General features: G+C 40.0%; 1 protein-coding gene across 5 annotated transcripts in view; it reads left to right on the top strand.

The window, feature by feature from the left end:
* Positions 1-23168, top strand: part of GRIP1 (glutamate receptor interacting protein 1) — a 232440-nt gene that overhangs the window by 151063 nt on the left and 58209 nt on the right. For all 5 annotated transcript variants that reach the window (XM_059816079.1, XM_059816077.1, XM_059816078.1 and 2 more), the window contains exons 4-7: positions 807-952; positions 4438-4521; positions 5568-5643; positions 7016-7161. In XM_059816079.1, the coding sequence (XP_059672062.1) occupies positions 807-952; positions 4438-4521; positions 5568-5643; positions 7016-7161 (452 nt within the window). The remainder of the gene's footprint in view (positions 1-806; positions 953-4437; positions 4522-5567; positions 5644-7015; positions 7162-23168) is intronic.

Raw genomic sequence — 23168 nt, 5'->3', positions numbered from 1 at the left:
ATGGCAACAGCTGGTCCCCCTCTTCCCTCAAGGCTACTTTGACAAAAACCAGAAATACCAATGAGATATTTGAAAGTTGTCTTAAGACTAATTAAGTTTCTTCTAAAATATATAAATTTTATTTCTCCTTTTTGTGTCCTTGAACAAAAACTTGAGAGAAGAAGCGTGACATACTCAGGGGAAAAAGTAAAATTGAAAACCTAACCATAGTACTACCATAATTTAATCAAAAAAACCTGTTCATCACCTGGTTTTAAGATTAAAAAGAAGTCTAAAGTCATAGCTACCTTGCTTACTACTACAATAGAAACCATAAAGCTGTTATTCATGAGTGAAACAGGTCAAAAGGTAAAGGTTAAGCTAAATCATTCCAAATAACTGAGCAGAACATATGCTTTTGGGCTGTGGCCTATCTCCTGTAGCTGTGATGTTAGCTGTGAAGGCAACTATTGTCCAAAAAAAATAGTTTTGGACGCTTCCCAAAGAGAGAAAGAAAGATGGGGACATGAAGAAGACGTTGTCCTAGATCCTGAGCCCAAACCAGTCAAATCATCCAACTCCTTTATTGTATAGCTGGTTTTGTACATCACAAATTAACAATGCAACAATGTTCTTCTTTTAATATTTAACAAGCTAGACTAGATTAAGATCTTAAAATGCCACTTTCTGTTTGAAAAATCAACTTGTTTTGATCTAGATGAATGGGAAAAATATTTCTTACTATCACTATACAGTAATTTAAAGGACTTAGTTAGTTTGAGCCAGCAGATCTGTCTTTAATAAAAGGAATATGTACTTTTTCCTAGGAGTGACCAGCTGGATGTAGGTGACTACATCAAATCTGTGAATGGAATCAACCTGACCAAATTTCGCCATGATGAGATCATTAGCCTGCTCAAGAACGTTGGCGAGAGGGTTGTTTTAGAAGTGGAGTATGAACTGCCTCCAGTCTGTAAGTAACAGCAGAGCAAACTGAAACCTATGCAGAATAGCAGACGTGTTGTCAGCAGTGAGATGGGCATGGTTGGTGATCTTCATTTTTGCAGTGGTTGTTTTCTTACTTTTTTTTTTCCTCTGGCTTATCACAGGGTGTGGAAGCAGCATGAAGGAACTGGCAGTACAGGGTATGCTCTCAGAGATGCTCAGGTGTTCTAGGAGCACAAATCCAGCCAATGGCAGAGCAGAATTGTCAACCTCCACTATTTTTTTGTTTGCTTGTTTACAGTTTTGAATACTGGGAATTAGATTAATAGATTCCAGGGCAAGAGAATCCTTCTTGTTATAGTAAGATCTTCAGAGATGAGACCAATGAATATCTGTGAGTTCTGCCCCTGCCTTTTCTTTCTCTCCACTTGTAGCACCTTCCTGCTCTCCCAGATAAACAACATACTTTGGGACTTTCCTAGTCTTTTCTGACAACACTTTTAGGCAACATCTTGTTTCTAGAGCAGAAGACCCAGTGGGTAGGCTATGGGGATACATAAACCTGCAAGAATTGTGTGACTGAAACAAGGGCTTCTCACTGAACAGGATTATCTTCAAAATACAAGTTTATGCTGACACTGAAGTCACAGAGTGCTACTGAATGTTGTCCTCGCCTCTCCTTTGCTCTTTCTTTTTGTGCTTATGTCTGTGACTGTGTGTCTGTAGGAGAAAATCAGTGGCTATCAGGTATGAAGTGAAAGCTAGAGAAATGGTGAGTTGGAAACCTGGGACCTGAAGTGAAGGATTGAGTATCAGGTGGTTGTCTGGCACCAAGGGGGCTGCACCAGTCACACCTTTGAAAGATGTGTGTGTGTGCTCCTTCATGCTGCTTACTGGAGGGGAGAAGATGTGGTTTGCTGGTGTTTGGCCAGAAAAATCTGTGGCGCCAGCTAGGAAGCTCGTCTCCTTAAATAAAAACTTTCCTCACAATAGAATACAAAAAATCCATCACTCTCTTTGGTGCTCAGAAGAGGATGGACTCCCCATTGCTTTCGAGCAGCTGGAGAGTTAGTCTAATTATATATTTGGTTGCTTTTATGACCTCCTGACAACCACCTTAATATGTTTTGAATGTTCTCTGTTGATTAGTGTTTGTTTGTGGTAAGGGAACTTCATGTTCAGAAACACAGTATTTGAGTTAATGAACTTAGCTGAGTTCAGAATTATTTTGCTGGATATGAAGTTGTTTTATGAGTGTTGTTTTGCACTTACGCAAGTGGGCTTCCTTCTGTTTCACCAGCTTTTGGCATATGTGCCACTCTTGTCCACTGAAACAGGATTTTGACATGTTAAATTACAGTAGCAATCAGAACTTTTTCTTTTAGTCCTTGGAATTTCTGACCCATTCATACAAGCATAACTAATAAAGCTGGAGATAATTAGCAGTCTAGTTGTTCCCATTAACTTCTAGTGAACAAGCTAGACACAGTGCCTTCATTATACGCAGAAGCTTTCCCGTAGGTCACATGGTGAAGTCCTGGCACCTCCTTCCCTGCCCCATACACAATGAAATTCTGCTGTTGTTCTCATGGTTGCCCCCGTAGAGAGAGGACCGTCATGGCTTCAGAGGGGGGAAATGTCAGTGCTTTAATAATGATGGATTAAATCTGGCTGAGCACTAGTAATCCCACTCTCCCTAGTGCTTCCTTCCCTGTCTGGCAGTGTTCACAGCAGGAGCATCCAGCTGCTGTTTTAAGCACGAGCCACCTCAACGTTTCAAACTGGAACATGAGCCATGCCTACCTCACATCTGCTTTTTGTTGTGGCTAAAGGTTAAGGACTTCTTTCCCCTCCCAGGCTGTGGCTGGGGTGGAAGGACAGCCACCTGAATGGTTGTTGCCCAAGTGGAAGGATGCTGCGTGCCGTTTCTTGCTGCTGGACTACGGGCTTCGCTTGTCCCCAGTGAAGTTTACAAGCCACACCAAGCAGATTAGGAAGCATAGATTCAGCTTGAGCTACGTGCTGGGCCACTTTCAGCTGATAGGAATGAAGGCAAGAGTTGTCTTCTCCTCCCTGTAATTTGGTCCTTTTCGGGCAGTAAAACAGTCCTAGCTGAAAAGGAGCCAATCGCATGGACTTCAGTAACACAGTCCTGATCTTCAAGCTGTAGCAGGAATTGCTGCAATACAAAGCAATGCTTTGGAGGGCCATCTTTCACCTATTTTCCTAAGGAAATGAAATTTATGTGATTTCACTGGGTTGTTCTTCTGGATCCCTGCAGTAACTTTTTTAACAGGGGATTGAAAGACTCTAAAAAAAAAAAAAAAGTATGTTACAGCACGTTTCATGGAAATAGACACTTGGGCAGAAGAGAGAGTCCCAGACCAGGGGAGTCCTCAGAAGGAGAGGGAGGCAGCGCTGGGGAGGCACCACTTCTCCTTGAGTTCACTCATGGGTGGCAGCACACACCTCCCCAGCTGTATAGCCCGTGGTGTCCATTGCCTACTGAGGGTGTCCTAACGGGGACCAGGGAAACTGATTGTTGCAGGCAGGAGCATTAAAGGACGTAAGTTTTCATTAGTTCTGCTACCTACAGAACATTTCTTTTATAGAGGTTTTTTTTTTAATCTTTGTGTGTTGTGCTGTTTGCAGTATCTTACTGGAAGCTGGGAAGTGTGTGTGTGCATGTGATTTTGCCTAGTGTCCTTTTCCGTTTGGAAAAGGGAGTTCTTACACCCTGCCAAAGTTTTTCCTTTAAAAGCTAAGAGTAAACTGGCCGTTGGTCTCTTAACAGCAGTGGTTTCAAATTCTGTAAAGTGGATTATCACACCCGAATCTGTTGGTTTGTGCATTAGGCTTCTCACCTCCTAAACCAGCTGTGCACCACTCCTCTAGTGCTTACAGAGAAAATACTGACTTGACTAGAAGTCAAAGATTTTTTTACTCACTTACTAATGATGAGAGAGCATGTTGCATTTTGAAAAAGGAAAAAAATAACAAATCCTTATGATACAAAATACTTTCTTTGTCTTAATCTAGCAATCTGAGATCAGATATACATCCTAAAAATCTCAACTGTCTTGAATTTAAGCAATACAAATAAATGTTTTCATGGCTGAACAACCAACTCCATAGATAGCTTTAAGAATTTCGTTTGTCATTTTTGTGTCTCACTGTGTATTTCCATCTTTTCTAGCTCTCTTCTGTAACTATAAGAAAAGCAAAATTATGCTGCAATTTAAACAGTAAGGCTCAAATTCCTCACCTGTTATATGCATCTATGGCTCTTTTTCCAAACCATTGGCAACCTGCAAAATGTCTGGCCCAAAATTCTCTCGAAAAGAGGATGAGTTGTATTTAATTACAGGTCTTTAATCTGACTGTTCTGTAGTGGAGTCTTTCCAATTGTATGACCAGAAACACAATAGCTAGCTTAAATTGGAAAAGGTGCAAATCTGTGTGTATAATTACAAAAAAAATAATAATCAAGTTTTGGATTTTTTTTTCTTTTAGCTGTACAAGGATCAGGTCTCATTTTTAGAACTGTGGAAGTTACTTTACATAAAGAGGGAAACACTTTTGGATTTGTGATAAGAGGTGAGTTATTAAATTTGAACCGTCTGTATTTTCTAAATCTGCAAAAGCAGCAATAAATTTTCATGGCACTAAGAAATCATTTTAAGATTTGTGGCTTACAGTTTGTAAAAATCTCTGTGATTTATGTATTACTTTTTCCATACATTAACGTACTGCTTTTATGAACCGCTCTAATTTTTGTTTATGGAAGAACAATAATTAATCAACTATGCCAAGAACATGACAAACTTCGTTTCACCTAAGACCGGATTCTGCTATCACTTAAATCAGTAGGAAGACTCGAGCTCTTAAAAAAGATTCACAGATAGTATTTATATAAATTAGGTATGAAATCTGATGAATCATTCTGATAGTCTGAATTGTACAACAAAAGTATTCACAGAATCACTAAGGTTGGAAAAGACCTGTAAGATCATCAAGTCCAACCATCAACCCAACACCACCATGCCCATTAAACCATGTCGCACAATGCCTCGTCCACACATTCCTTGAACACCTCCAGTGATGGGGACTCCACCACTTCCCTGGGCAGCTTATTCCAGTGTCTCACCACTGACTTATCACTGACTTAAAGAACAGAAGAAAACGTGCAGCTGTTAAATAATATACCCCAATGATGGATTATTAGTTTCTTCAGGGAAAACTGTTTTTTTAATTTAACATACAAATTCCTTAGTGGTCACTCATTATTGTGAGTATACATGAAGTATGGTTTTTTTTTTCCTCTGTGCAGCAAACATCGCAGAACAGTAAGTTTTCACACTGAGATCAGATTTGCAAAGTAGCGGTTCTAAGAAAAGAATATACATTTATTAAGAATCACTCTGTAGAAATATTTTATAAAGAATCATCTATACCACACAGTAGGCCGATTTTATTTAAGATAAAATTCAGTGGAGGTTCATATTAATGGCTTGGCGATTTTTTGATCTTTTTAGCCCATCTGTAAGTGTGCATGCTGCAAGATTTAGACTTGCCTCTTGGAAATAAGCTTTCATAAAAAGCATAAAATGAAGGTGTGCTTTCTCTCACTTTTCCCTTTCTAGGTGGAGCACATGATGACAGAAATAAATCTCGTCCTGTTGTAATAACATGTGTTAGACCTGGAGGGCCTGCTGACAGGTACAATTCATCTTTCTCTGGAGTGCATGTGAAAGAGAAATGGAGAAAGATTAATTATTTGGCACAGAAGTTAGGATTTGGAGTGAAGTAGATATATTCAAACCTGTTCCTTTGAAATTCATGGTTTATGCATTTAATTGCAATAATAATAATAACAATAATAGGCAACCACAGAGGCTTGGCGCATCATGGTGTGTTTGAACTTAAATTTAGTGTGTTGCATGTTTCAAGACTTTCCCATTAAACACTTTCAAAAATCAACCTAAAATAATTAGAACAAATATCTGCAATAGGTCAGAGCACTTATTTTTGCAGCCTTCAGATGACTGGTGTAGCTCTTAATTATGCTTTTTATTCTCTAACACCACAATCTTTTTCTCTTGCACATCAGAAAAATACTGTCATGTATTTGGATGTTGCTGTGTTATTATCTTAAGACGTTTGTACATATCTGCATGTGAGTTCACACGTAACTCTACCCGGAAAACTTCTGAGTACAGATTTATGTTTTCGCCCAGTGAACATATTTGTATGTAATACCGTCTTGTATCTGTATAACAAAAGAATATTCACTTTATTTATCTGTATGAATTGTATTTTAAAAAATGACATTGTGTCCTTAAACCACTAAGAAAACATTAAGGGCAATTTCTTTAAAGCAGGCTGATTTTCTTTACCTTATGTTGACATTTTTGATGTTGAAACATTAATTGAGAAGCAAATGTTTCAAGAAAGCTTTTGTCTTTTGTTTCCTCCCTTTCTTCCCACCCTCATCCCCCTTGCTTCCTTGTTTTTCTCCCTGATTCTTGAGCTGACAACATTAGTACTTAATTTTCTATTATAATTCTGAATACCTTATGCGTTATGCCTGGGAGACGGTGTACATTTATAGCCATATTATTTTTAGGTAGGAAGAAAAGAAAAATGGAATTACCCAAGTAAGGGATATTTTTGAAGAAAATCAGTAAATGGACATTCATATTTTGCAATCTGTTTCTTCACCCATGTGTTTGTACCTCATATTTATTTTTAAAAAAATATTGGGGGAAGAGGTGTTTATGTATGAAAGAGGAGTTGTGTGGACAAGGCAGAAAGAAAGCATATGTTGAAACAGAAGCTATACTTAGTTGCAATTTAACATGACTTTGTTATTTAGCTATGTGTTAAGCCATTTTCCAGTCTCTGACTTTCCAATTAAAGCAATTTCCTTTCCTCTGCGCCCTCTGAATGTTCTTACCGTCAAAGTAAATGTTAAGGCAAGAGGGATGGATGTCAGAGAGGGTGTGAGAGAATTGCTTTGCGTAAAAATGACGATATCACCAAATCAATTTATCTTATATTAATAAAGATCATTCCTTTAATCTCCCTTCAGAGAGGGCACAATCAAACCTGGGGACAGGCTGCTGAGTGTTGATGGGATCCGACTGCTGGGAACGACACATGCTGAAGCCATGAGTATCCTCAAACAATGCGGACAGGAGGCGACTCTGCTGGTTGAATACGATGTCTCAGTGATGGGTAGGTTGAGATGTGGGACTTCAGTTCTGGGGACCATCTGTGATGTTTTGCTGCCTGTTCTTGATGAGCTATTTTAGAAGTGATCATGACCTGTTACGCTCCTAGTAGCACTGCTATTCCCTTCTGCACCATGTCATTAATCTTGGGTTCATAAGGAGGTGAGCAGTATTTTACTGTAATTTAGCATTCTGACATTTCATGGTTTGTAGAGTGAAACCATAGTGTAGATTCTAGCGAAGTAACTTTTCCAGTGACTAGTTTATAATAAAGGTTAATGAAGTGTAAGCATTTCTATGTCACATGAAAGAGGGGTTTACTTGCTCTTACAGGAATTCTTTCGCCTTCTGCCAGTGCTGCTAGGTGGCCAAGACATTATTAAAAAGTCACAAAACTGCCACATAGAAAAGAATGGGGAAGAGAAAATTTGTTAAGAAATGCAGAGGTGGAAAATCATGGCTTGAAAAATGAGCTTATGCTTTATACAAACTTTGATTGAACTCACTGAAGATATGGGAGGTTTTTTGGAAAGTCAAGGAGAGCAGATGATTTTTTTATAACAGATTTGGGATTGAGTTATTTCCATTTGTTTTGGAAGGTGTCATCTCCCCTCCGTTTTTGCAAGATACAGAAAATTCATGGCAGCAAGAAACAGAAATACTCACCAGTCGGACTAAAATATTTCTTCTCTGTTTAGGGATCTTTCTTTTCTTTTCCGCCTTAGTTCCACAGTCAGATTTCTAGCCTAGCAGTAAAGCAGCCTCATACGAATTTGTGAAATAGCACTGTCAGACTTCAAAGCCTTGGGAAAGATTAATACTTAGAAGAATAATGTCAGATATTTGTCTATTCTGGAGCTGCCCTCTTTGTTTTTCTCTGAGACACAGATATATTTTTTATTATTATTGTAATATATATCTTTGTTTACTTAACTATCAGGAATGGAGTGACGGGTTTGCATGGCGTCTGGCAGGCCTGCTGGACATTCATGCAAGGTTCACGTCCAGAAAGGTGGAGACAGCTCAGCATCTGGGCAGGAACCTCCCATGTAGAAAATGGAAATGTGCTTGATCTTGTAACCTGAAGAGGACTATAATTCAGGCGTTTTCATTTATTTCTTCTTTTTCTTTGGAAGATGATGGATGACCAAACCCTATCTATCATCACAGTTAAAACCAAATTCTGTATGCTCCATTTTCTCTAAGAGCGAGATCTCATTGAAAAAAGAGCCCCTGGCTTTAGACAGACGAAGTTCCCAGCGAGGCTTTCATTTCAGAGAAAACTCCCATCCCCATTCTCCTGTATACCCCAGAGAGGGAATGAGCCACAGTTTCACTGAGGATCTTTTAGAAATCTTTGCAGATTTGTGTGAGGATAAGACCACATGATGAGAAGCTCTGTTGTGCTCTGAATTGCAGGTTGTTCAAGGCAGGAGCCTTCTTTTCAGTGTTATCTGGATAGAGCTCAGTGCAGGAGGATACAGATCTTAGTTGGAAATTGCAGGCTTATAACTGTACAGGCAGTACCTACCAGCCAGTCTCTTCATGTCATTCTCTCTCTGATTAAACTCTGCTATCTCCCTTTTGTTCTCAGTAACAAATCTGAGTTTATTGTTCCTGCCTTCCTGGCAATGAATGTGTTATCCTGGGGAAGCTTAAGAAGGTAGAAGAAACTGAGACTTGTGTAGTCAGAAGGAAGGAAGGAAAAAAGGGAATCAAACACTGGGAAATGTATGGGATGGCGGTCCTGCAGTGTCTGTGAGAAGAAATAAGGAGGGATCCAGTAGGCTGTCTTTCTAATACATTATGATTTTGTTAGATTTTATCTAGTCCCAAGTAGGTTTTGATAGTTTTCTGGCAGTGGTGTGAAAAATTTTCTTGGGAAGATTTGGTTTTTGCAGTTGTGTTATGACCATGGCACAAAGGCTGAAAATCACTCATCCTAATCCATTGATTCCTGCCCCAGGAAAACAGTGCTGATTTGAATATTCTCTTACTTCTGCTCAAGAGCAGTGAAGTCAAAGTTGGGAATAACATGTAAGAGAGGATGTGAGCCATGAACAGAAGTTTAAGAATTACAGAAATGTTACCCTGTTCCCCAACTCTTCTGCTACCCACAAGACAAGCTATTTATAATGCCACCTCAGGCTTGATGTGACTATGAAAATAGGCTAAAACAAGAGGAAGAGCATTGGATCAGGTGGCTTATCAATAACTGATGCTTGACACTAGTTTAGTAGTTTAGTCTGCTGAGAGGGGGCAACAATCCAAAAGTTATATAAAAGTCTGGTGCATTCTATAGGGTCCTCCTGGCGTAAACTTCCAGTAGAATATCTTACTTGCAGAGATATAATTGTACCATTACTTGCTTTAATATCTTCTCTTCTGTTAGCAGATGGTTATATCCTACAAAGTAGCGTTCCATGTGGCCGGAACTGGAAAGAGCCATAAGATATATTCTGATAGCATGAAATTGGAACTTAATTTGAAAAGGTTACACTAGATGAAGAAAATAATCCTGAACTATTTTTCAGCTACAGTCCTGTAGTCTGTAACTGACTTTTTGTACTCCTGTAAGCATAAGCTGTTTCAAAGGTGATATATTTCTCAAAGTTTAGTTCCTTTGCCTGAAGTCTTCAAGAGGTCACCTGGGAAGATAGTACATTTTATTGTTTCTGGAACCTAGACAAACTGGAGTAAAAAAAGCATCAAGGGGTTCTGTGCAGGGTAATTAAGTGTGTATATAATGTAGGAGATGTGGCTAGTCCCATTGAACTCTCTGGGGTTATACTTGTGCTTGCTTAAATACATCCTGAAGTATCCTGCTCAGCTGGGTCCTAGGAAATAAACTTGTCAATTCAGCTTCTTGGAAGAGATGTTGTTAGCTTGTTGGGTCCTTTTTTTTTTTTGTGCTGAAAATTTTTCTAGGTTGATATGCGGAGTGTAGTGCTGTATAGTTTCAAAAAGACTTTGAAATAGTATGAGTTTGGAAATACCAAGATAATCCCTGAAGAAAATAGGAAAACATAATTTCTGAGAAAATATTTTATAACCTGATAAAAGCTACATTTGAAGTTGTGGAGGTAGCAGTCTTTCAAATGTCTTTTTGTACTCCAAAACACCTCCTCCGATCATGAAGCAATGTGCTTGCTTGTATTCCTTGTTGATTTTAGAGGAGACTATCTGCATTTTTTAATTTTGTGAGGCTTTAATAATGCTGCGCTTCAGTGTTTGCAGAGGAGATGGGTACGGTGACTTGCCCTACACACAACTGTGTGGAAGTAACATAAACTTTGTGGGCTTTATCACTTTCCTTTATAATCCTTACACCAGAAGTGTCCAACCCTTATGGTCACAGGGATTACCTGTTTTCATCTAGTGACGGGAGAGGTCTGAACATTGCAGCTCTTTCTGTGCCATATGACTACACCTGTGTTCCTCATGTTGTGGAGGGGAAGGAGTAGAGGCAGGGTGGTGGTCAGCAGTGACTTGCTGCCGCTGCAAAAATAATTTTGCAGCCTGAATCTTTTCCTGGGGCAACCAAACAGCAAATATTAATTCCAAACTATAAATGTAGGTTGGGAAGACTGAAATTCTCACTGTTTGGCAGAGGTTATGGTCTGGGTGAAGTGTCCTAATGAGCTGCTCACAGCTTGAAAGCTATAGGTCAGGTGTCCTCAGTTAGAGTGAGAATTAGAATTAGAATGCAATGCTAATAACAAGCTGCAAACAGAGATTCACACTGCCCCTGCCTAAAACGAGAAATAAAATTTTATCACTACATTTATTTGGAAGCAGAGCAGATGCAGTTTCTTTTCAGGTTTTCCAAAATCTGCCACGATGTTACTGGGCTCTCTGTTGTCTCTGTAATTGGGGTTGCATCTGCTTGGGTAATCTTCCATATTTACTCTGAAAGGGAGCATTCAGAAAAGTTCAAAGGTAACGGCTACTTTGAGTTTAAATTCTGGCCCATAACGTTTTTATGTAGCTCTAGTTCATAAATTGCTGCTGCTGAGCTTTTGAGCAATCTGCTTTTTAAATCTTGGATGTTCTTGCTGGGGTAATTCTTGAATCAAGGATGCTGCAATTAAACAAAACTAGCTATTAGCTATTAGCTAGGACTTTGGCACAAAAGTAAGCTTTTATAAGCTATTTGCACCTGAGACACACAAAACCTTTCTCTCTCATCTCTTCACTGGGTATTTCTTAGCTCAAGCCACAGAGGCCTGTGGTCTTGAGGAATGAAGGAACATACTGCTCATTCAAATTCCATATGTTTCTCTGGCTTCTTTAACAATTCTAGCACTTATTTGAGTCAGAATATATTTGCTGGAATGTGGCACCCTGTAATTGTTCTCTGCAAAGCAGAGATGGTCAGCTTGGTTTTTAGTCCCAAGCTATCAGAGTCACTGGTCAGCTTTAGCTAAAGCAACACCCTTGATGTTCTGAACTCTACATTTAGCACTGGTACAACTTTATAGAATGGGAATTATTCAAGCCATCATTTGCTAGTAAATCTGACAGCAGTTTAACAAACACCGTCCAAGCCTTTTGCCTCTTTAAGTTCACCCATTCAAAAAAAAAAAAAACACCAAACCCAAACCGAAAAGGCAGTAACAATTTTATGAGAGTACATTGAAAGAAATTTGCCTCACCCTTCAGTAATTCTGCCTGACAAGAAGAACACTAGGGAGAGAAAGCTTGCATAGTTTAAACATCAGGTGAGGTAATCTGTGATCCGATCTAGATTTTCAGTAATTTGTGCAAGACAAGAAATAGAGAAGAAAAAAGAACTTTTGGGCTGTCCCTTAAGTTTCATAAAGCAGTATCAGTCAAGTGTATCCAGAGCTGTGGAGACCTTTAAGAGCTATAGAGTTTTACAAGACCAAGGAACAGGAGCTCCAGATACTCCAAGGACAGACTCATGATCCTCGTAAACCTTATAAATGTTGCAAGACCTTGAGACTTGAAGGAAAGTCAGGAAGCCTGTAGGATTCCACACTGCCTTTTTCTTTCTCTTTCTTTATAAACTTTAACATTTCCTTTGTCTCTTACAAGTCTTTGACAGAACAGATAGGCAGCATACTCTAGCATTTGCCTGTAACTGCAGGTCTCCTGGCTGTCATAGAGCAACAGACCTAGATCCCTTGAAATTCTAAATATGAATTAGTTACTTAAACCTTTAAAGAATGCTTCCTCTCTTATGTTGCTTCAGAGACAGATTGAATGAAAACTTATGTGCAAAGCAAAGGTCACGATAGCTGTGTTAGTTGAAGTATTACTCTACTTTAAATACTGCTACACAAATGATGCTAGAAGACAATGTTTGAAGTCAAAAAGTTGAGCATGCCAGTTAGGAAAAGTCAAGATTGAGACTGTCTGCTCAGCCTCCATCCAGCTAGGTATGCATGCAATACAGTCCCAAGACCCACAGGAGAGATAATAACCTTTTTATGCAGCTATTAATTTTGTATTTTCTTTCTATCTTCGGTGTGTGACCACAGGCTTACAGAAGGCACTGCCCAGATCCTTGTCTGAATGCAAAGTTATTAATTTCCTGGTGGTTTTTTCCTGAGGCCCTAATCCTGCCACAGTTTGAGTGCTTCAGGCGATATGCAGATCTCAAGGAGAAAACCTCAGTGTCCCAAGGTCATTCTAAATGTATTGGCTCTTTCTTAAGGCAGAAGATGACATAGACATACCTCTCTCTAACAGATCCAGAAATATCCACTCACAGATGTGTCACTAGGTAAAACGGGGGGATTTTTGTCTCCCCTGGAGGCTGACGAACGATTCACATTCACGCTGCGCAAACTACACAGATATTCAAATCTACACGCTGTGGCACGTTATTCTCTCATTTTGGTGTACAAGTTCCTTGTTTATCAAACACACTATTTGTGCTTTCTGCTGTCAGTGCCCGGATACCTGCATCAGGGACATTAGTATGAACTGACAGTCAGGTGTGGATGTATGCAATAGGAAAGTTCTCTCTCTGTAGTGCTAGCTTGTTTAAATAACAGTTTAAATGTCCTTTTCAGCCTTTACAGAAATTGTGACAGAAAGACTATCTGGTACTTCAAAGCAGCACTCGGGTGTCTCCTCCATGTTACATGACCTTCTCTTTCTTGCAGTTCCCCCTTCACGCCTTACACACCTGTCACCCAACTCATTCACTGCTAGCTCCCTCAAACCTTACAGTGCTTTGTCTTATAGGTAAGACGCTTGTTTCACTATGACAACTGCTGAGTAGTGAAAGAGGTGTGGAACGAGGACTTGTAAGAAAATAGTATTTCTCTATCTAATGAATGGTATCACTATGTTGCATAAGCAACTGTCAATTTGTCGTTTCCCAATATTGTGTGAGCTTACATCCTTAACAGTGTTGACGCTGTTTTATATACCATTACTTAGGTTTCTCTGTGGGAAAAACTTTAGATCTGACATTACGTCTGTACCCAAATAGTTCCTCAAAAGAGTGAGAACCACTGAGCCCACCAGTCTGCTCCGTTAGCCGGGTTTTCAGAGCAGCTGTCCAGCACAGTACACATGTGCTTCCTGGGGCCCAGAAAAGACTTGAAAGACACATGTGACCAATGGGTTTCAAAGACGTTTGCTGACAGCAGAGAACTGTGAGGGTTCCGGATCCCATGTTCCACCCTGTCCGTTTCATGCAAGCACGATGCTTTTTTCCTCTGTTCTTATCCTGGTTCCTAGCTTCATTTCTGTCTTCTTTTCCCAGCAGCTGCTTGAATTTCCCTTTCCTTACTGACCTAGTTTGAGTCTTGTTTTCTAGAGGGTCCTAAATCCCCAACATGCTATTCCCTTTCCTTACAGCCCAGCTTTTACTTCTGTCTTTTGCCAAGTAAGGCTTAGGTAATTTTCCAACACATTTCTCTCACAATGCTGATTTCCTTCCATAAAGGCCTTCTGCAGTTTTCATGCCTGTCCTTCTTTTAGCCCTTTCTCCTGTCCCTGTCTCTTAGCAAACCATTCCCAAGTTTCATGTACTGCAGCTTCTTTTCAGATCAATCACCTTCTCACCTCAGTTCCTTCCCCGAGTTCCTCCCCTTCTTGCCCAAGAAGTCCTACTCTCCCCTCCTTCTGGCTCTTCTCTTGATTCTCTGTGCCAGTTCTGTCAGGTAATGAAGACACACAGAGAACATAAATTTTCAGTATAAAGCCTACAGAATTTTCTGTGTGGGGACAAAACAGTATGGTTTTCCCTAATGATGCTCTCAGACACAGCAGACCTGTTTCAGCTGAAATAACCAAGGGAAGAAAAAAAAATACAGCCTGAGAGGTAACCATCACACAAAAAAATCACACCAAATGTTTGAACTGTGGCCAAGTTGTAAATTGTAAGCAATTAAAATCAAGATGTTTTAATGAGAAAAGTCTATGATTCCCAAGTATATTTGCCCTATAGAATTTTTTTACTTGCCTTTCTCTGCCTGGTTATGATTTGTTGTTACGTTTTGATAGCCATGTTGCTAGTAGATGATTACAGAAGGGAGTTGTTGTCATGTTTTACAAGGATTTCATAAATCTTACAGATACTTCTTTCTTTACAAACTTCTTGATCATCCCTAAAGAGAAATAAATGGAGTTTAGCTGAACCATAAAAGTTACAAATTACTCTAACAGGTCCAATTAACATTTCTCTCTAGTGCTTTTGAAACCATGGCCTCATTAAAAGCAGCTTAATAAATATTGCTTTGTATGGGAGAAAAACCTGCAAAGGTGAAATGAGATGTCCCTGTAACAGAAAACTAAAAATACAGTTTCATTGTCATAAATAACTGGGGAAGGGGGGGGGGAGGTGTTATCTTCCAAGTTCCACTTATATGAAAATATTCTATGCTTTACTTACTGAGTACCAAGAGTAATAGACAAATATGTCTTCAAAGACTTGTCAGGAAAGTGAAACCTATATTTGCATGCAGTTAGTCTAAATAGTGTACAATTCAAAAAAATCAGTCGGAAATATCTCATGTATTTCATGATGGGCATTCATTAAAGTAGCACCTTCCTAACCTATCCTCCTATCTCCTCACAAAGCATGTGGTCTGAATTTTTTAGATGCTAATTCAAGTGTTTGGATCCTCAAATGGAAGCAGCCTCTGCCTATTAAAAGTATGCTGTTGTGCTTCTTTCAGTAAGTATTTAAAAACAAATGATGGAAGGAGGAGATGGCTGTAATAACCTCTCCTGTCCACTGTCCAGGCTCCAAGCAAGTGGAGGGAAGGAACAAATAACCCTCATACATATTTAGTAAAAGATGGGAAAAAAGGATTGACCAAATCTTTCCACTTCGCATGAGGGCTATCCAGATGTCCCATGAAATGCAGCGTGAAAGAGAATTGCCATCTCTACTGCATGCTCATACCTCTGGTCAGCTGGAAGTTAGGCAAGAGCTCTTTCAGTAAGTTGGCTTATCTGTTACTCAGCGGGCTAGTCAACAGCAGACTAACAAGGGTAATGAAGTATCCTGATTTGTGCTGGTCTGAAAAAAAAATTAAGCAGGTAGCTGAAGTACTTAAATTCAGAGTGCAGGTGTGAAAGTTTTATAAAGAGGATGTTAATTAAGCTTCTTGGAGATTAAAGGATCTTTTGCATGTGCCATGCAATTCAATGCAAGAGAAACTCTGTAATCAGAAAAAATCCAATTAAAAAATTCAGCCTTGGATTTGGTTTAGTGGCATTGCAGTCATCCGATAGACTAAGAAATAAGGGGCGGATTTGTTTTTCTTAATATTAGAGAGAACTTGGGTTGTAACCCCAGAAGTTGTCTCTAAAAGGGCCCATCTCCAAGGAAATAACAGCAGCAGCAGCAAAGGCTCTGTTCCTGCCCGTATTCCAGGGAGTGGAAAACGCTAAATGTCTCCCCCCAACTTTCCCGGAGGGAGGTGTTTAAAAAATCCAGAATTTAACTACTCCATCCACTTGACTTCCTTCATGGGTATGACACACCCAGACTGTGCCTGATGGGTTAGGTCAAGGGGAGAAAACCCGAGAATCCCTCAGATCATTTCCTGGAACACCTGTATTGGGTATAAACTAAGAGGTTAAATAGGGATGCAGCAGAGCAGATTTTCATCCATTTACGCTAAGGTTCATGCTGCATTTTACAGAACACTTTACTTTAAAAAGGATGGGTTTTAAAGTATGAATATTTGTAGGTATTTTGTCTAAATCTGAATTGTCTCAATTAATGGTGTTCTGGTGCAAAACTGATGTGAATGAGATCTGAAGCAGATGCTGTGAGACTGCACCATCTAGTATTCAGCACATGGGAGACGTGTACTGATCAGAGAAGACAGTACTACTTACAGTTCCTGTGAGCTGGAAACAGGTAGGGAAAAAAAATCAACATCTAAGCTGAACAAGCTTATCTTGAAATCAACATAGTTACTCAAAGATAATTGCACCAGTGCCACGTCTTGCAATGTGATTTTGTTACACAGAATTACACTTCCAATGGTGTTACTCAGCTGTACAATGAGTGAAATGTTATGTTCTCTATGCATTTGCTATTCAAACCACATTCCCCTACAGTAATTTTAAAAACCCATAATAACCTGTCTTTGTATCTTTTTCCTAAATGCATGGTTACCATGCTTAGTTCATTTAAAGAGATCACTTCATAGCCTATGAACTCAGTATCTATTAGAGTGGTTTGGAGAAACAGGCTAAAACACAGAGCAATTTTTATCATCGCTATGTTCAGCTAAAAAGTTATTGGCTTTTTCTTTTTTTTAATCAATTCATTGGTGACTTACATTCGTGGTGTTTGACCTTCTGTGAGTCTCGCAATTTTCATTTGTAAGGAAACTGGCCAGAATATTCCGACAGCTATTATTGATTGGTTCTGTTGCTATTTCAATGTAGATGCTGGAGGACTCTGACAAAATGATGTTTCTGTGATAATTGAACATGCATTTGAAATAAACTGAAGGCAAGCACCTGACTGCAGGTTTCATTTAAATCTTACCTGTTTTCTTCTTGGAGGAGGAGAAGAGGGTGGCAGTGATTTTATGAAAAGTACTTATCTAGACCATTCACCAGTTTCATCTTTAATTGCAATTCTGACACTAGCAGAAAAGTCATGGCTCACTGCAGCCAAAAAAGGAGTGCCGAGCCCTCCTGGAGAGATAAGTAATGAAGGATATGACAGCTTCCCAAGGTTACAGGTAAAGTTGTGGCAAGCTGAGGTTTCTTCCTTCCTCATGCCATCCTTCATGCCTCCAGACATTTGTTCCCTGGCTGATAAAATTGCATTTTTACATGCAGAACCCCCACCAGTATAAAAACACTGTTTCTTGGAAGTGAGTCAAGTCATGTGGTGACCCAGACCCTCAGGTTACCTGCATGAAATTGGAAGCAGAATAGGGCTTTGCCAATAGATGAAATTGACTGTAGGGCATCAGAGGCAATGAGGCTCTGGGGAGAAAAGAAACAGACAATGGGGGAACAGAGATGGGGATGCTAATGAGAAAGAAAGGGCTTTCTAGGGTAAGGTTTCCTATTGTATTACACACAAGCATCTATAACCCATATTGCCTCTGAATTACAGGGTTACGTTCACTTTTTTCTGGCAGATAATCCAAAGGTTATATACATGAAAAGATGGTAGTATGTACACTTTGAGGCAGAGCTTGTTTTATGTTACTTAGGAAGTCCCTCAACACTTTCTTTAAAAACTCCTAGTTGGGTTTTTCTCTATCTTTTATTTTATATCCAAAAGCTATTGCTGATTCAGGTCATCTTGCCTGAGTTCTTAATTGAAATCTAAAGGCTTCAAGCAGCTTAAATTAAAAAAGAAAAAAAGAAAAGAAAGGAAAAAAAAAAAAACCTGGACTGCAGACACACTGAGCCTGTGGTTTCCCCTCTGTCATTAAAATGATTTTGGCACACCATCCTCCATAGCTGCAAAGAAAATCTAAAACAAACTTTCCCTGCAATTCCTCCTGCCATTTTTTGGCTGAGGGAGGCCACCGGCAACTTATAACTAGCTGTTGTTATTCACATTTAACTTCCTCGTTTTAAAATAAATGCTAAACTCAGGTGTGAAATAGCCTGGAATTGCATTTTTAGCTAAATGTATAGTTTTACCTTGATTGTTTAATATGCTCTGCTACGTGATTCTCTCCACAGAATTTAGTAGTTTTTGCATGCATGTGAAGCTGCATCTAATCCCTAGCCACGGCAGTGCTACAGTGTGCTGTCATCTGAAGTGTTTAGGACGAGAACAAGAGCTATTGATCCTTAGGTCAGCTGTCAGGTGCCTTTCATGAAGTTAGCCAAGGCCTGGCCAGGCCTGATTGACTCAGTAGAAAGACTCTCATTGATTTCAGTTGGGATTTAAAATAGGACCCAAAGGAGAAAGATCTAGGTCTTGTCCTGTGTTTGAAGAGCTTTGCTCATAGGAAAATAAACAGCAGAGCTGTGCTTCTTTGCCCCCCTCCTCATTTCTCACCAAATGGACACCCAGTTTACACCAACAAAGATGTCTTCTGCCAGCATAGAAGTCTCCTAGTTTAAGCACTGGTTGCACCACTAAATCAATGTTTTATTTCATTGCCAGCATAAGAGGATCTACTTTAGGGATTCTACAGCCAACTCAAGCCTGAAGAGTAGAAAAGACCTGTACTTAGAAGTAGGGCTGTTTACACTGTTTAATTGCACCCAGTTACCACTCAGTCCTCTCTGTCTACTAATGAAAAGAGAACATGCCAGGCCCATTTTCTCTTTGCCCCTTTGCTAAGATATTTCTCTTCTGGTACTTCAGCATTAGCATGGGAACAGGGAACATGCAAGAAATTACCAGTTTTGTGATAAGTTTTATAGGTCATCCCAGTTTGGATCTAGATCACAGCAAAAGTCTCCACCCTTGAGCATGCTAGAGAAACTCTTAGATGAACAGCAGCATTTCATTTTATTTACTTTTTGTCTTTCACATAACAGACCAGGTTTCAAATGTTGGCATTTGATGATATAAATCATGTCGAGGCATTGGTGCTGCTGGTCTGTCTCAGTGCATTCTGCTATTCTTTAGTTGGATATGGAATGTGGGAGAAGTTATTAGCTGCTATGTTTAAACTAGAAAACAGCTGCAAAGGAAAAGCAAAGAAGAAAGGATGTGTCCTTCCTGTGCTTCTTTATGATACCCCTTGCAGGACGAATGGCTTTTTTGAGACTTCAGTAAACTGCCTCACAGTTAAACCCATAATTTTAAGAACAGTAAAAATTTCAGCAGTTTATGCTAAGGTTTTTCTTGTGGTCCTCTTCCACCTTCCCCCAGGTAAGGTGCATTTTTAAAAAAAAATTATTTTAAGCATTTCCAGGAAAAATTGTTCTGCCATTTCCAGGAATGAGTTCAGAGAAAATGGTTTTGCCTGTGATGAGAAAGTTGGAGAAGTTTTTCTTTGTGAAGATCTGTCTTTCTGAAGCACTGGAACATGGACATGCAATTCAGTAGCTACTGGTTGAGGGAGAGAAAGCCCTTTCCAGGAAAGTCTCTTCTGCTTATCCCAGTGAAAATCCACCCAGACTTAGCTACATTTGGAAGTCTTCGAAAGAATACAGCTCAGTGTGCTCAGGAGAAGCAGCATTTTGTGACAACTTTTCCAAAAGATTTTGTGTATATTGGGGAAAGTTTTTTCTTGCCTTTGCAAAGACAAGTTCAGTTCGACTCTTCAGGAATGGGAAATGCAAGAATTAAAGATGCCCATGGAGCCTTACTCAGATGCCTTGGAGCATATGTGTTATGATATAGATTTTAATTGGACTGATTGCATACATTTTTCCTTCATTAGTCACCTGCTGCATAGTACTAAGTGATCTGAAAAACAGTCAAGTGAGAGAAATGTTCTAAATAAGAGCTTGTCTCATCTTGATGTAGATGCCTAAACTAGGCAAGTGAAACACATTTTTTAAATGCCAGTTTTCTCTGATGGTTGTGGAGGGAGTTTAGGCCTCTAGCTCAGGTGTAGCTGCCTCAGGTCTGCTTTACAGATGCCTGCATTTTGGTGCAGTGAATCCCAGCATAGGTGTCTCAAATCCTCCTCTCCGGACTAATGGATGTTTTCGACCTTCATTTCTTTGATCCTCATTGGTTTATCTATACAGTGGGGAAAACGCCATGCTTTTGCTCTAAAGGATGGTTATAAGATAAAATCATTAATAAACGTGTGTTGTTATGAATATTCAGAGGCTGCACCGTGCAATAGCTCTCCCCCACCACATATGCTCAGAGGAGGTTGAGAGCACTGTTTAGTAATTAAGGCATGAACATGGGAAAAAAAAAGGGAAAAGTGTTGCTACTCATTAAATAGCCACTGTCTACCTTCCGTGTGAGGCTCTTGAAGAAGGAAGAATATGTGATTATTTAATTAAGGAAGGGAGGTAAATATAAGTTTATCCAGGTAATATTCATTCTGGGGTTCATTAAGTTTGAAGTGCTTTGTGCCCACATGATGACCGTAATATTTTCCTTTTAATGTCATTCTGTTTGTAAACAGACATTTCTGAGCTTTTTTTAATGTGCATATATTTTTATAATGATTTATATTGATGTTCTGCTGATTTTAATCAACTCCTCATTTGGGTTTTTACAATTTGCATAAGCACAGCCTTTCTGTTACGGTCAGCTCAATGGTGTTGAATGGAATAGCCTTTTTCTGAGCACTGTGACCTCTAATTTTTCAAGGTCTTTACAGCTTAGGTAAACTTGGGTGGATTTTCACTGGTCAAAAAAAAGGAAAAAGAAACACGTCCGGAAAAGGCTTTTCACAGTTTCTCCTTTACACAAATTTAGGAATTACTGAATTGCAAATCTGTGTACCTTATGAGCACTGGAACATCTTGAAAAAGAAAAAAGTCATCAGCCAGAGGCATGAGAGGACCTGGAGTCCCTCCGAGCCTGGCAGCAGGAGCTGCTCTGGCAGGAGGTAAATGGCTTGTCCTGCAGCAAAGGAGGAGCCGCGTGGGAACCTTGCCAAGGGTGACCCTGACAGCAAACTGGCAGGCTGCCTGCTGAGGAAGCAGATGAAAGAGTGCGCTTCTCATTGCTGGGACTCTGTCAGTTATGGGGTGCTTGGGTTTCTAGAGGTTATGGCTTGGTTGGGGTTTTGGGAGAAGAAATGTGGGGAATTGTTTTTGCTGGAAATGTATGCTGCAGAGAACAGAGGATATTGAGACCTTCTTTTACTTTAAATGTGTGAATACTCCCAGTAGTCCTGTTTCTGTATTGCTTGGAACAAGCACTGGGAAAGGAAAAGCTGGAAATATACAGGCAACAGGTAAGCAGTTGTAGATTATTTTTGCAATGTGGGATCAAAGAGCTTATGTTCAGAACTGTGGCTTCTGTGTTGGTTTTGAGGGCAATTTACCTAAATTACTTTCTCTTTCTTTGAAATGTTTTTGCTGAACTGCTGCTCAGGCAGCTTCTCTCTGCCAAAGCGGAGCGAGAGGGCAGTTAATAAACCTGTTCCCTGACTCATTCTACCAAAGTTTCATTTCATGAGTGGTTGGCATTGAATGGCAAAATATCCTGCGCAAATGCTGAGAGCTCACTTTGCTCCTCAGTGCATAAATATCAAGGTCAGATCTCAGCCTCGACCTTCTGCATGGTAGCATTTTATACCGTGGCTGTGCCAATGCACCAATTATTTATAAGACAGCTGTGCTAGAGCACAGATTATTGAAAAGAGATGAAAGGTTTTGGGGCAAAAAGTGGTACTGATAGCATGAACTTGTAGCATCAGAAATTCGTATTATCTGTTACGGACAGAGATGTAGAATTCACTTTAGTTTTTCTTTTCTTCTGGTTTATACTCGCCTAACAGGCTTTGCAGAGGAGTGTTTTAGACTAGTCGGAAGCCCTCTGTATGTTCAACCAAACCAAGTCTGTTTATTTCAATGTTAGCAGAAGCACACCCAAAGTCAGCTTTCCAAGGCAGAGACTGTGCTTAGCTTGCATGCAGAGGTCACTAACGCGTGCAAATAATAAGTAATTGTGTATGTATGAGACAGTGTGGCTCAGCACAGAGGACCATTGAGCACGGTCTAGTCATGCGCCTCAAGTATGCCAAGCAGCCCAGCCACATGGGAGTGGGGCTGCACGTGGGTCAGCCACCCTGGTGAGAAGCAGAAGTGGCTGTCACAGGCCTGGCACCTTGCTCATGTGGCTCTGCTGCTTCCAGGGCTTCAGCTCCCACCAGCGTGGGAGGGAGACAGGGACAGCTCAGGTATCTCACTACCACAGTGTTGACATGCCTTTATTTGCCTTAACTGTTTCATGTGCATGTCAGCTTTCTTACCAAGATGTCCAAGCGGTCCAGGGTGCACCTTTGCTCTGAAGCTTTTGGGATTATCCAAGAAGCCATTATCCTGGTAAAGCCCTGGGCACATGGGAACAGTCAGCTCGCCAGAAAGTTTGGGTGTTCGCAGTGTTTGTTCCCATCTGTCAAGTGCTGGCAGTGAGGGGCTTTGTGCTGTGTAGGCTTTTGAAGAGTATCCAGTCCCACTCTAATTACTGTTCCCATTAGATGGAAACTCAGGGTCATTATGGCAAATAGACATAATTTATGGGTACTGCAGCACTTTATATTATCTATAGTAGTATGTACTTACAGGCACGCTTTCGAGACTGGCAGATGTAAAGTTGGACACACCAGCTGTGCCTTAGTTTGCAGGCAGAGATGCAGATTGTGTTATCCTTATTTGTTCTATTTGTTGTGATTAGTCAGGTACAGAATTGTGCAAGAGCTGGAGTGTTTTGAAGAAATCAAAGTCCTTGTGTATTTTATTTCCTGTCCTACTTGCAAGAAAAAATAAATACGAGAAGCTCTTTTGTACACATATATCTATCAGATTGCCCAGAGAAGTTGTGGATGCCCCGTCATTGAAAGTGCTCAAGGTCAGCTTGGATGGGGCTTTAAACAACCTAATCTAATGAAAGATGTCCCTGACCATGGCAGGGGGATTGGACTAGATGATCTTCAAAGG

This window comes from Gavia stellata, chromosome 4, assembly GCF_030936135.1.
Source record: "Gavia stellata isolate bGavSte3 chromosome 4, bGavSte3.hap2, whole genome shotgun sequence".
NCBI classification, from domain to species: Eukaryota; Metazoa; Chordata; class Aves; order Gaviiformes; family Gaviidae; genus Gavia; species Gavia stellata.
This window is presented reverse-complemented; position numbering and strand designations above follow the sequence as displayed.